This window comes from Bos javanicus, chromosome 13 (assembly GCF_032452875.1).
Source record: "Bos javanicus breed banteng chromosome 13, ARS-OSU_banteng_1.0, whole genome shotgun sequence".
Taxonomy (NCBI): domain Eukaryota; kingdom Metazoa; phylum Chordata; class Mammalia; order Artiodactyla; family Bovidae; genus Bos; species Bos javanicus.
In genome coordinates, this window is record NC_083880.1 from 60,817,602 (window position 1) to 60,832,702 (window position 15,101).

Consider the following 15,101-nt stretch of genomic DNA (forward strand, 5'->3'; position numbering starts at 1 on the left):
AAAAGTAAGTAATGCACATAAAATGCATTTGTCATCCAGTAGACCCAGATTGGGGCTTCCCATATGGCACTAGTGGTAAAGAGCCTGTCTGCCAATGTAGGAGATGAGGGTTTGATCCCTGGGTAGGGAAGATCCCCTGGAGGAAGAAATGGCACCCCAGTCCAGTATTCTTGCCTGGAGAATCCCATGGATGGAGGAGCCTGGTGGGCTAGTGTCCTTAGGTTGGTCCTTCAGAGTTGGTCACGACTGAAGCAACTTAGCATGTGTGCATGCAGACACACACTAAGAGGTTGTGGACTTCTCAAACCCTCCAGGGACTTCTCTGAAGTCCAGGGTTTAAGGTTCTGTGCTCCCAATAAGGCGGCATGGGTTCCATCCCTGGTCAGGGAACTAAGATCCCACATGCCGTGTGATATAGCCAGAAAAAAAAAGAGGTGGAGCTGAGAAATGAGCTGAGACCAAGTGGGATACCAATGGGGCAAGTGCAAATCTGGTGGGGCCATTGGTCAATTCTCACTGCTCATTTTGACATATGAGCAATATTTGACAATCTTTCCTCCCTGACAAACTTAATTCACTCTGGTTACTGGTAAACATAATAAGCGATGTGCTGTGCTTAGTCGCTCAGTCACATTCAACCTTTTGTGACCCCATGGACTGTAGCCCACCAGGCTCCTCTGTCCATGTGGATTTTCCAGGCAAGAATACTGGAGTGGGTAGCCATGCCCTCCTCCAGGGGATCTTCCCAACCCAGGGATTGAACTGGGGTCTCCTGCATTGCAGGTAGATTCTTTCCCAGCTGAGCTACCAGGGAAAACCATACTAAGCTATATGTAATACTTATTCTTAACCCTGATCCTAACTTTGTGCTATGATACTAGTTTAATCATCTTCAACATATATTTATATCACCTTCACAAATTTCAAAATTCTTATAGGTACTATTATAGAAAGATATTTGGATGGGCCCTAATTACTATAAATTCAAGCTTCTGGTGTCCACAAATTATAAAACAAGGTAAGCAACTTTCTTTAGGAAATTTCTAAAATAACTTTATTACTGTCTTGGGGGTATTTTATTTAGCAATAATTTTTCAGTACTTTGAAATCATCTTGTAAGTATATACTGAAAATATAGTGTGAGTTTTGTGCTGTGTATTGAGAACTCCAAACTGAACTAGACCAGTGACCTGCCTTTAAGGGGTTCATGTGCATGCATGCTCAGTAGCACAGTTGTGTCTGACTCTACAATTCCATGGACTGTAGTCCTCTGTCCATGGGATTTTCCTGGCAAGAATACTAGAGTGGGTTGCCATGCCCTCCTTCAGGGGCTCTTCCCTACCCAAGGATCAAACCCGAATCTGCATTGCAGGTGGATTCTTTACTGTCCAGCCACTGAGGAAGCCCCTAAAGTGGCTTGTATTCATAGATTATTGCAAATAATTGGAACATGACATGGTGTGACCAGCAACAAAAATATTTACAAAACACAGTGGTGGCACAAAAAGGGAGTTTGCAGCTCTATTTCACTGGGCTAGGGAAACTTTCACAGATGTAGAGATAATTGCACTTGGTTTTAAAGGAAAATTAGGAGCTCAACAGGGACAATTAGGTAGATGAGATAGGGTAATATTTGTAAAGAGAGATTTAAATGTGCTGGAATCAAATATCAACAATCTCAGATATGCAGATGACACCACTCCTAATGGCAGAAAGTGAAGAGGAATTTAAAGAGCCTCTTGATGAGGGTGAAAGAGGATAATGAGATAGCTGGCTTGCAACTCAACATTTAAAATACTAAGATCATGGCATATAGTCTCATCACTTCATGGCAAATAGATGGTGAAAAAGTGGAAACAGTGGCAGATTTTATTTTCTTGGGCTCCAAAATCACTGCAGATGGTGACTGCAGCCACAAATTTAAAAGATGCTTGCCTCTTGGAAGAAAAACTATGACAAACCTAGACAGCGTATTAGAAAGCAGGGACATCACTTTGCTGACAAAGGTCTGCATAGTCAAAGCTGTGATTTTTCCAGTAGTCATGTACAGATGTGAGAGTTGGACCAGAAAGAAGGCTGAGTTGCTGAAGAATTGATGCTTTTGAACTATGGTTTTGGAGAAGACTCTTGAAAGTCCCTTGGACAGCAAGGAAATCAAACCAGTCAATTCTAAAGGAAATCAACCCTGACTATTCATTAGAAGGACTGATGCTGAAGCTGAAGCTCCAATACTTTGGCCACTTGATGTGAAGAGCTGATTCACTGTAAAAGACCCTGATGCTGGAGAAAATTGAGGGCAGGAGAAAAAGGGAGTGACGGAGGATGAGATGGTTGGATGGTATCACTGACTCAATGGACATGAGTTTGAGTAAACTTCAGGAGAGAGTGAAGGACAGACAAGCCTGGCGTGCTGCAGTTCATGGGGTTACAAAGAGTAGGACACAACTTAGCAACTGAACAACAACAGGTTATGGAAGTAACAAGTTGAGTAGGGGCACCAACACTAATTTGGCAGAAATGTAGCTGGTTCCATAAAAAAAAAGCCCAAGAGAGGAGAGTGGGAACCAGTTCAGAGTGAGTTGAACACCATACTAATGAGACTTGATCTTTGAAAGATTTTAGTTGTGGAATTGAGTCTTGTTGTTGTTTTAGTCGCTAAGTTGTGTCTGACTTTTTTGGGACCCCATGGACTATAGCCCACCAGACTCCTCTGTCCTTCAGATTTCCCAGGCAAGAGTACTGGAGTGGGTTTCCATTTCCTTCTCCAGGGGATCTTCCTGACCCAGGAATCGAATCCACATCTCCTGCATTGGCAAGTGTTGTTTTTTTTTTTTTCCCCAACCACTGATCCACCAGGGAAGCCCTGGAATTGAGCTTTACTGAATGGGTAAGACATTATGGGAAACTGAAATAACATCAATTTATCTAGTCAAGCCTAAACACAATCTTTCTCTTAGAGAATTTTCTGAAAGTTTCATACATTAAAAAAATTATTCCCTGGTGGTCCAATGGTTAAGAACCCACCTGCCAATGCAGGGGACACAGGTTTGATCCCTGCTCCAGGAAGATCCCACATAAACCATGGGGGCAACTAAGCTTGTGTGCTGCAACTACTGAGCCTGTGCCCTATGGTCCTTGTGCCAAAACTACTGAAGCCGTCACGCTCTAAAGCCTGTGCTCCACAACGAGAGAAGCCATCACAATGTGAATCCTGTGTACCGCAACTAGAAAGCATCACCCCTCACCGCAACTAGAAAAAGCCTGCAAGCAGCAATGAAGACCCAGCACAGCCAAAAACAAAGGAATGAATAAAATTATTATTGCACATGCTTGTGTTTCCCTGAATTCGTTAATGATTCAACTTTCCAGATGAATTACCTTTGTGAGTGAAAGGTGGTACCAGTTGGATGGGACATTGGAAGAGAAGGAATGAACTAGGACTGACCCACACAAACCAAGATGTGTAGCCAACCCACTGTGACCCAAGTGGGCTGATGGCCCAGGTGGAGAAATCACTGTTCTTGTTCTCTGGCAGCTCATATCCTGAGGAAGGGGGGGTAAATGTGATGTGATGAAACATTCGGTGACTGTGAACTCCATATTTGGGAATGAAAGTGGGGGTGGACTTGAATTTCATCTTCTTCCATGTGGGTTAAAATGAGAGCTCAGAATGCTCATAGCATCCAAAGCCGTGTCTCATCTTGAAAGACTCTCTGTGGTTGTGTGACACAGATCACTGGACAAAGAAATTCTGCTGCCTAGTTGTCTTGGGAAGTCTGTAAACATGAAGCTGTTTCTGATCCTCATTATCCTGCTGTTTGAGGTATCTGAAGGTAACTTGTCCAAATGCACCATGAAATTCGAGGAAATATTACTATTCACAGGACTAAGGGCAGGGCCTTCAAGATAGTTGATATCTTGCTGAGATCATCTAAAGGACCCACTGCCCTGGGTGCCTGACTTGAGTCTGTCTTAGAAGACAGGTTCCAGGAAGGTAAGAAATTGGGGCTGAACTCTCAGAAGTCCTCTCCTTCCATCATCTAGCATTACCTTTACAATGGTGAACAGTTTTCACCCAGGAATCTGGCCATCTCTTTTTCCATTTAAATTCATTTTCAGCCTTTATTACAACAGTAATGTGAACAGTAGAAGCTGTGGAGTCCTGTAGATGTGAGGTTAAAATACATCTTCCTCATTGCCTAGTTGTATGACATGAGCTAATTATTCCCTTTGAAAATCAGTTTTCTCATCTATCACGTAAGGATAATGACTCAGTTCCACAATGATTGTACTTATGCAAGGATTACATGAGTTTACTAAAGTGCAGCACCGAAGTCATGGTGGGGGCTCTGACCGTGAGAATTCTGTTCCTTGCTGTTGTAGGAAGGTAGGTTGTCTCTTTGTGGCCCTATAAATGTCCTTTTAACCTTCAAAGATGATCCTGGTTGTGGAATTTAGAATATGGAGAATCGTATCTTTGTTTTCATCTTTATAAGGGCAAAGAAAGAATTGGAAAAGGAGCTTTATAACCTCCGTGCAATACTCTGAATAGGTGACAATTTGAATGTGTGGGAAAACAGGTAAACATGGAATTGAGTTTGATCTGTGGACAACATATTTATCTGAGATCAAAAGGAGGATGGGAAGAGAGACAGCAAGAGTGAGCAAGCAAGAGAGAGAAAGAGAAAGAGAAGGAGAAGAGAGTGGATAGGAGGAGCCAAGTTGTGAAAAGAATGAAGGAAGGAGTTTTCAATAGCAATATGCTGAGACCCATGAAGTATCAGCCAAGGGAGACTTCTGCTGCCCATATCAATGAGTGTGAAACGTAACGACACTGTTAACTTTAAAAGTTCTATCTGTGATGTTCTTTTAAAGGTTAGTTTGGCTCTGAATTGTGCCCTGGTGACAAGTTGATACTGTCTAGGGCTGACGGGGTGCTGACTCTGAACATTGGCTAGGAACCTGGGATTTTACATGTCTGAATTTGGGATGAGTGTCAAGGAGGAGACTCTGAGTTTTCTCTCATCATAAGGTTCACTTTGGGACCACAGGAGGCCATAGCTTGTGGGGAACCACATAACTCTTCTTCTCTGCCTCAGGAACTAATCTGGTTCATTGCTGTTTCCTGTGCACAGACGCAGCGCAGTCCAGAAAATGCTTTAGTACCATAGCAGGTTACTGCAAGAAGAAATGCATGTTGGGGGAAATATACGACAAACCATGTACAAAAGGAAAACTATGTTGCATCAATGAAAGCAAAAAGAAAACACATCAGCAAGCCGTACAACAACCTGAACCTGCAAGCAAGCCTGATCTGAAGCTGGACTATGTTATCTTACCCACTGTCACACTTGGCACAATTCCACAATAAACCAAGTGCTGTTCCACTGGTCTCCTCTCTTCTTCTTAAATCAAAAGGGCCACCTAATCCGATGGGGAGGGGCAAGAAATTGATGTACTTCTTTTGTGAACTTGATTTTCCACGTAATAAAGTCTTATACTTTCCCCTGGATTTATTTGTTCATGTATTCGCTCATTTCTTTCAACCCTCCAAACTTAAATGAATATTTTTCATGTTTTGGGCCTTATGCTAGCAACGTGGCTGATACAGATATGAAGTGAAGATATTGGTAGAAGTGGCAGTTAGTCCCTCCATTTTCTATGTGAGGTAGTATTTCATAGCATTTCGAGTATTACTGCTCTTTTTAATGAAATTTCTTAGGTCTAAACAGATCTGAATGTCTTAACTTTGTGTGTTTGGGAATGAATACAGAGTTTGACTAGCAACCAAAAATTTATTAGGAAAAGGCAAGACGTTTGAATATTTTCACAAATAGTTTTTGGGGCAGGAGTAATGGGCAGTGATAACAGCTAATGATAATTCCAATACACCATCTGAAGCTCGTTTAATGTTCATGTTCCATCTCCCTTTTTAGTAGCAATTTGAACATCCAGTTGACACAACTGGGAAAATATTACTCTTAGGATCTCTGAAAGAATTTCATAGTCTGTTAGTTTCCATAGTGTGAAATTTATAAACTTTTGGCTATTTGGATGAATGACGTCTGCAGTTCTAATGGAAAATACTGTGACTATAGTTGACAGTACTGTACTGTATAATTGAAGTTTGCTGACAGTGGAACTTGTATTCTCACCAAAACAAACAAAAGAACATGAAGGTGATGGATATATTAACTAACTAGGCAGGAGATTCTTTTCATAATGTGTACATATATCAAATCATCACAATGTATACTTTAAATGTCTTGCAATTTTATGTCAATTATACCTCAATAAAGCTGAAATTAAAAACTTTAAAAAAGGAGTGAAATTTAAAGCCTTATAAATTGAGAAGGACATATTTAAAAAGCTCTTCATGAACTAGGTAAAATTTTTAGTAAGTCATGCTTTCTAAATGAACAGAACTGAACCTTTTGTGGTGACATCCATTGATGTTGCTTGGTTGAAGTATTAGTCATAAGTAGCTTTCATGAAGCTAACATTTACTCATCTTGGATAAAGAAATCAATGAGCCTTATCTCTCCATGTGCGTGCATGCTAAGTCACTTCAGTCATGTCCAACTCTTTGCAACTCAATAGAATCTTCTGTCCGTGGGATTCTCCAGGCAAGAAGGATGGAGTGAGTTTCTGTGCCCTCCTCCAGGTGATCTTCTTGATCCAGGGATTGAACCTGTGTCTCTTATGAGTCCTGTACTGGCAGGTGGGTTTTGTTTGTTTTTTTTTTAGCCACTAGTGTCCCCCGTATACTGTCACTCTGCTTATTTAACTTACATGCAGAGTTCATCATGTGAAATGCCAAGCTGGATGAATTAAGATTGCTGGAAGAAATATCAACAAACTCAGATATGCAGATGATACCACCCTACTGGCACAAAGCAAAGAGAAACTGAAGAACCTCCTCATGAAACCAAAAGAGGAGAGTGAAAAAGCTGGCTTAAAACTCAACGTTCAAAAAAACTAAGGTCATGACATCTGGTCACATCACTTCATGGCAAATAGATGGGGGAAAATGGAAACAGTGACAGATTTTATTTCCTTGGGTTCCAAAGTCACTGCAGATGGTGATTGCTGCCATGAAATTAAAAGATGCTTGCTCCTTGGAAGAAAAGCTATGACAAACCTAGATGGTGTGTTCAAAAGCAGAGACATCACTTTGCTGACAAATGTCCATATGGTCAAAGCTATGGTCTTTCCAGTAGTCATGTACAGATGTGAGAGTTGGACCAGAAAGAAGGTTGAGTTGCTGAAGAATTGATGCTTTTGAACTGTGGTGTTGGAGAAGACTCTTGAGAGTCCCTTGGACAGCAAGGAAATCAAACCAGTCGATCCTAAAGGAAATCAACTCTGACTATTCATTAGAAGGACTGATGCTGAAGCTGAAGCTCCAGTACTTTGTGTGATCCTATGGACTGTAGCCTCCTAGGCTCCTCTGTCCATGGGATTCTCCAGGCAAGAATACTGGAGTGGGTTGCCATGTCCTCTTCCAGGGGATCTTCTCAACCCAGGGATCGACCTGGGTCTCCTGCATTGCAGTTAGATACTTTACCATCTGAGCCAGTAGGGAAGCCATACTTAACATTTACCTACCTGTTAGAAAATATGGATGTGCATTTATTGTAATGTTATACAAGTATGCAGTATACTATTGTATAGGTACAATATCACACAGGTCTTTACAACTGATTCATATTATTCAACTGAAACTTTATGCCTATTGTTTAGTAACTCATTTACCCTCTCCTCAGCTCTTTTTAGGGCTTCCCTAGTAGCTCAGCTGGTAAAGAATCCACCTGTAATGTGGGAGACCTGGGTTCGATCCCTGGGTTGGGAAGATTCCCTGGAGGAGGACATGGCAACTCATCCAGTATTCTTGCCTGGAGAATCCCCCTGGACAGAGGAGCCTGGCGAGCTACAGTCCATGAAGTCACAAAGAGTTGGACAAGACTGAGTGACTAAGCATAGCACAAAGCAGTATTACTGTATTTGTCATTACAATTAATTGAGAAAATTTCATGGTCAGTATTTGTCCCTATGCTATGCTATGCTATGCTAAGTCACTTCAGTCGTGTCCGACTCTGTGTGACCCCATAGACCGCAGCCCACCAGGCTCCCCCGTCCCTGGGATTCTCTAGGCAAGAACACTGGAGTGGGTTGCCATTTCCTTCTCCAATGCATGAAAGTGAAAAGTGAAAGTGAAGTCGCTCAGTCGTGCCCGACTCTCAGCGACCCCACGGACTGCAGCCTACCAGGCTCCTCCGTCCATGGGATTTTCCAGGCAAGAGTACTGGAATGGGGTGCCATTGCCTTCTCCATTTGTCCCTATAGTCTTTATGTAATCTAGGTTCTATTTATGTACTCTTATCTAAGAAAAGTGAGAAGGTTTTTAATATAATAATAAACATATACTATCTGCTACAAATTTGGATATTGTTAGTGCTTGTAGAGAGGGGAATTATAGCTTTAAAATTCTCATGTATGGAATGAAGAAAGACTAAAAATAAAAGAGATAAACACTCATCTAACAATGTTAGGGAAAAAGGGCATATTAAAATTAAAAAAGTAGAAATAAGACATTGTATTTCACACAGGTAAAATGTAGTGAGGTGGATGAACCTAGAGTCTCTTATACAAAGTGAAGAAGTCAGAAAGAGAAAAACAAGTATCATCTATTAATGTATATAGATGTATATAATTAATGTATATATACGGAATCTAGAAAAATAGTACCGATGAACCTAGTAGAGCATGGACTTGTGGACACAGAGGGGTGAGGTGAAGGTAAGATTAACTCAGGAAGTAGCATTGACATGTACACTGTCATGTGTAAAGTAGATAGATGGTGGGAAGTTGTTATGAAACATAGGGAGCCCAGCCTGGCGCTCTGTGACGACCTGGATGGGTGGGATGAGGGGAGGGGAGGGAGGGTCAAGATGGAGGGATTTTATATATATATATATACACATATATAATTATGACTGATTTGTGTTGCTTTATGGCAGAAGCAAACACAGTATTTTAAAACAATTTTCCACCAAATAAAAAATAAAAAACAGGTGATTTTTTTGCGTGTGAAGTTGTTTGAAAAACAAGTGAAAGTAAGAACATAAGTAAAGACTTTGAAGAAGTGGAAACTCAAGTAAAATTAATGAAGAGCATTTGTTTAATAAGTGAATAGTGAGACGTGAGAAAAGCAAAGACATAAACAAAGGTCACACAGCAGACGTCAACCAGAATGTATCTTACAGATGTGAAAAAGACGAAGAAAACATTGCAAGTTGTTTTAGGCAAATACATTTGAAAATCTTAAAAACCAGGAAAAACAACAAAGCAAAAATACAAAAGCTGACTGAAAGAAATAGAAAATGGGAATTATCCTTTAAGTCATCAAGAAACAACCTATAGTTTATACACTTCCTATACAGAGTTGAATCTTAGTTGATTCTATGAAATGTTTAAAGATATAACATGAGAGGCCCTTAGACAAGTAGGAAAAGAGAGACTACTGTCAGATTGATTTTGTGTTTAGTGTTTTAATTGAAATACACTTGTAATTTTAGACCAACTTTCTATTTATAGAAAATTAATGCAAAGACAGTATAGGGTTTTCCCTGTTGTTAGCATCTTACACGCCCCGATGCATTTGTCACAGTTAAGTACATTGACTAAGCTCTGTTCTTATAACTTCAATCGTTTTTCTTTAACATTTTTTTCTTGTTTTAGGAGACAACACAGGATATCACATTACCTTTAGTTGTCTGTCTCCTTGATCCTCCTCTGGTCTGTTACAGTTTCTCAGAAATTTTTTGTTTTTGATGAATTTCACAAGACAGCAAAGGTGAAAGCCTTTTTCATCACATCATATGTTCACGCTGTCATGCTTTTCCCATAAAACCTACAGCGTGATTTCATTAGGTTTACCCACTGTAAAGTGACTTTTTGCTGCTTTTCATTCTCTACACTTTGGAAGCAACTCACTAAAAACAGCCCATATTCAAGGGAGAGGGAGGTGAAGCTCCACCTCCTCAGGGAGGAAGTATTTATATTAATTACTTGGAATTCTTCTGTACAGAAAAATCTGTTTCTTCTCGTCTATTTATTCATACCAGTGTGAACTCATGGATGTTAACTTCTGCATTGTATTTATAATCCAATGTTATGTTATTTATTTTATTACTCAAATTGTCCCAATTTTGGTCATTTAAAACTCTTTCAAAGTGACTCTATGTCCCATTTACATGCCTCATCCTTCTGATTTTTATAGCATGTCCTTACTTTCTGGCACTACAAAATACTTTGGGGGCATCTTGTATACTCTGTGCTCCAGTCCTAGAATAGGAGAGAAGAGAACAATTGAGAGAACATATACCACAGATTCATGATGGATATTACAGCGGTGAAATAATATAAGAAACAAAACTGGAAAATAGTGTGGAAAGGAGTTGGAAAGGAAATTTTTTGTGTTCAATTCAGTTCAGTCGCTCAGTCATGTCCGACTCTTTGTGACCCTGTGAACCACAGCACACCAGGCTTCCCTATCCATCACCAACTGCTGGAGTCTACCCAAACCCATGTCCATCGAGTCAGTGATGCCATTCAACCATCTCATCCTCTGTCGTCCCCTTCTCCTGCCCTCAATCTTTCCCAGCATCAGGGTCTTTTTAAATGAGTCAGCCCTTCACATCAGGTGGCCAGAGTATTGGAGTTTCAGCATCAACATCAGTCCTTCCAATGAACACCCAGGACTGATCTCCTTTAGGATGGACTGGTTGGATCTCCTTGCAGTCCAAAGGACTCTCAAGAGTCTTCTCCAATACCACAGTTCAAAAGCATCAATTCTTTGGCTCTCAGCTTCCTTTATAGTCCAACTCTCTCATCCATACATAACTACTCGTGTTACTCTTATCCAAAATGTATATCTTTAAGAATTAGGTGGAATGTATAAATGGATTGTCATTATGTCATTTTGCATATCGAGACAGCGGTAGGTCTCATACAACAGTGCAATTCAGACCAGTTCCTAGGTCCTTTACGTTTCCTCCAAACTCGTTAAGGGCCCCAGTCACAGAAAGGATGCATTACTAGTGGTAACACATTAAACAACGACAACAACAAAGAAAATAAAATCTTTAGTCTTGCAGTTACGTACTTGTGTCTGTCTCCTCCTTATATAGTGAGCTCCATAATAGTGGAATCTTACTCATTTCCATCTTCCCAGTTCATTGCTTTTACACACTAAAGAAACTAGACGTACCCATAGTTCAACTTTGGGTACTCTATTCTTAAACCAAACAAAGTGCACGTATATTCTCCTAAAATGTCCTGTCCTTTCTAATTTCCTTCTATTTGTTGATTTCATGTTGTTCACTCAAATTACCTTCTTTACTAACACTCAGATGTTGAAATCCTACATATTTCACAAGGCACCACTTTAATCCTAAATTCACTCACCAATTCTCTTGAATACTCAGCTTCATATTTCTTCTCCTGAATTACATGTCTACTTGTCTCCTTCCAGTCTTCCATGTTATAGATTTTTTAGTGTATTCATTATATCTCCCTTTCAAAGGTAGGTTCTCTGTTGCCCTTATCAATTCATAATTTGATATATTGAGTTTTCAATCTCTGGTTAAAGAACAGTGAGTCAGAAAACTGGCAATGAGCTTTATTAGACTGTTTTTTAAGGTCATTATGGGGATCTAGGAACAAGAAAGGAGAGGATGTGGACTACTGCATCTTAGATCAATGGAATAGGTTGAGAAACAAACAGGAAATTGTGTTTGATTTATGTAGGCTTTCTGTGGGAGTGTGTAGAATTCTGTTCAATTAAATAATCTTGAGAAAAAGTAAGTGCCAATGTCCTTAGCTTTGGACGAGGTGGTCTGGTGATTTTTTTACGTTCTTCCAGTTCCACAATACTGATGCAACAATATCTTCCATTTTCACATAGTACTTCACGTACTTCTGTTGTTCTGCATATTTTCCTGCAGTATCCGTGTATATGTTGATTCCAGCATCTCTTAAGTTGTTCGGTTACTGTGCACATTAAGAACAATAGGCCAAGGTCAGAGTTTGAGACAAAAGGCAATTTTGGTCATGGGGAAGACAGGGGATGTTTGTAAGGATAAGGTATATGGGAGACTCACAGAGCATATATCAGTAATGTCCCACAGATATTACCCTCCAAGAGGGTGAACCTTAATGTTTATGTCTAGCTGATCACTCATATTTTGTTCCTCTAGATTTCGGGGCTTCCACCCAACATCTGATGGACTTCACCAAGAGCAGTGGGTCTCATTTACAGAAATAAAGAAGTGGAATCCTTGAGTTCAGGCCATGGAACTATGCTATGCTCCATTTGAGAACCTCAGTAAATCTGCCTCTATTTGAATGCTTCTAAAGTACTACTTCCTGGAGGAGGAAATGGCAACCCACTCCAATATGCTTGCCTGGAGAATCCCATGGACAGAGGAACCTGGCAAGCTGCAGTCCATAAGAAGAGTCTGACATGACTGAAGTGACTTAACAGTAACATAGCAGTGTACCGCTTCTTTACCACTGCTCAGAATACAATCATTTCTTACTATGTATTTATGTCTGACTCAGACTCTGCTCTTGGTTCATACTTGCTACAATGATAAAGAATGACTTTTTTTGGTCCAGTCAGATGTTCTCCCCCCTCAACATTCTTCCTCCCCTGTTGCTTCTCAGTATTGTACATTTTTATCAATGCATATCTTCCTTTGGCTTCTACGTCATCACAATAATTTTAGATTTGTTTTATTCCTCCATGACTCCCCATTTTCCTTCTAATTCCAGAGGAAGGAATTCCTCCAGACCTTTGCTCACCATGATATGTCTTCTATCCTTCAGTGATCCTAAATATTTTCAATAATCTAAGAGTTTAGGATGTTCATATTTTGGCTTCAGGGCTTGTCCTATCCTCTGGGTACTAACCCCAGAGAATGAAGGCTGAGAACAAAGATGCTGCCTCCAAAACCAAGTTCTAGAGTTCCTTTGACTGTTAGAAATTTAAGGGGCTAGAAGTAGGCCATTCTTACTCTATGCTGCTGCTGCTGCTGCTGCTAAGTCGCTTCAGTCGTGTCCGACTCTGTGCGACCCCAGAGACGGCAGCCCACCAGGCTCCCCCATCCCTGGGATTCTCCAGGCAAGAATACTGGAGTGGGTTGCCATTTCCTTCTCCAATGCATAAAAGTGAAAAGTGAAAGTGAAGTCGCTCAGTCGAGTCCAACTCTTAGTGACTCCATGGACTGCAGCCTACCAGGCTCCTCTGTCCATGGGATTTTCCAGGCAAGCGTACGGGAGTGGGGTGCCATTGCCTTCTCCATTCTTACTCTGTAATAACAAGCAAATACAAGAGATCTGGTTGTGAAAGAGGAAAGGAAGCTAATTTTTAAATTTTTAGTATATGCCAAGCCTTATGCTGGATGTTTTATCACTTAATAAATTCCCCATGAACCAAAGGGCTTCCCTGGTAGCTCAGTCGGTAAAGAGCCTGCCTGCAATGCAGGAGACCTGAGTTTGATCCCTGGGTCAGGGAGATCTTCCAGAAGAGGAAATGGCAACCTACTCTAGTATTCTTGCCTGGAGAATCCCAAGGACAGAAGAGCCTGGTGGGCTATAGTCCATGGGGGTCTGAGAGACTAAACCTACCTACCATGAACGAGGTGTCATTATCTCCACAAATAGGGAAACTAAGGCTCTGTGAGTCTTCACCTTTTATCCAAAGTTGATAAAGTAGTAGATGTTGAAGGCATGTTTCTTAAGATGGAATCCAAAGTTTCTTCTTCTTCCACTATTCACACACGCTAGTATAATGTTGATAGATTAAAATATATGTATACAGTATCAGAGTGGAAGAAAATAAGGCTGGGTGCTAGAATAAAAACTCTGTATCCTAAGAAATAAGGGTATTCCCTGTTATTGGTCTTATGTCTTTCTGTAGTGAGTCTTTCTCAGAGGAAATTATGATCTCTTTTTAGCTCTATGAATACTCCTTTTAAGAATAGTACCATAGTAGAAGCACTCAGGAAGAGGGAATTTTTGATGATATTTGATAGACTTCAGCCATTCCTAGGGCCTTATCTTTTCCTACTGTGAGTTATAAAATTCCCTTGAGTTCTTGAAAGTACTCTATCCATTATTGATTTGAGTGAGCCCCTGGAAAGCAGCTACGCTCACCACTATACCACCAATGTGGTTTGAGTGAGCCCCTGAAAATCTCTGGATTACCTGTGAACTTCTGGAACAGCAGAATTGCAATGATCAGGAGGAGCCTCATGGCCAAGCTTCCAGAGGAAGTGACAACCAGGTCTCTTGGTCCACTATGTCACCTTCCTCAGAGACTTAGATTCTTATACAATGAACCAGAACAGATGGTATGATATGAAGTGTGCCCCCAAATTTCTGAATTGCGGATTTTGCAACATGTGGGCAGACACAGGAAATTTGGTTACTCACTTAACCCACACATGGGATTCAGAGAAACAGTGTGTTCCATCTCATCACACCTGATGCCATTCTGTAGGCTGTAGACTGCTGGTGAGAAAAGTCTGTGCTTTCTCTACTTTGGCTGTCTGCCTAGATAGACAGGTAGACCTATACTTACTTCTAAGAATGAATAAAGACATAAAATAAATGAAGCCTATTCTGTTGACTGCATTCATCTAAGTCTCTGACTATTGTGTCTAACACTTTAGCCAGTCCAAATGGTAGCCAATTTTTATCCCTATATCCTAGCTAAATTTAGTTACTCACAGACAAGCAATATGGGCTTCCCAGGTGGCTCAATGATAAAGAATCCACCTGCCAATGCAGATGCAGGAGATGCGGGTTTGATCCCTGGGTCAGGAAGATCCCCTGGAGCAGGAAATGGTAACCCATTGCAGTAATTTTGCCTGGAAAAATCCCATGGACAGAGAGCTGTAGCCTGGAGGGCTACAGTCCATGCTGTCACAAAGAGTCGGACACAATTTAGCGACAGAACATGCAGCATGACAAGCAATATACAATGATGGAAGAAAAAAAAGAATGACTACAATAAAATTTTCATTTAGGAACAG

General features: G+C 40.7%; 1 protein-coding gene and 1 long non-coding RNA gene across 2 annotated transcripts; one reads left to right on the plus strand and one right to left on the minus strand.

The window, feature by feature from the left end:
- Window positions 1–3,037: 3,037 nt before the first annotated feature.
- Window positions 3,038–5,512, plus strand: LOC133258856 (uncharacterized). Its single transcript, XR_009740180.1, has 2 exons — window positions 3,038–3,833; window positions 5,136–5,512. It is a non-coding gene; the product is annotated as an uncharacterized LOC133258856 (long non-coding RNA).
- A 6,291-nt stretch (window positions 5,513–11,803) lies between these two features.
- Window positions 11,804–14,351, minus strand: LOC133258783 (beta-defensin 127-like). Its single transcript, XM_061435507.1, has 2 exons — window positions 14,272–14,351; window positions 11,804–12,054 (listed from the first exon to the last, which is right to left on the minus strand). Exons 1-2 carry the CDS (start codon window positions 14,318–14,320, stop codon window positions 11,804–11,806), a joined length of 300 nt encoding a protein of 99 aa, XP_061291491.1. The 5' UTR covers window positions 14,321–14,351.
- Window positions 14,352–15,101: the final 750 nt, after the last annotated feature.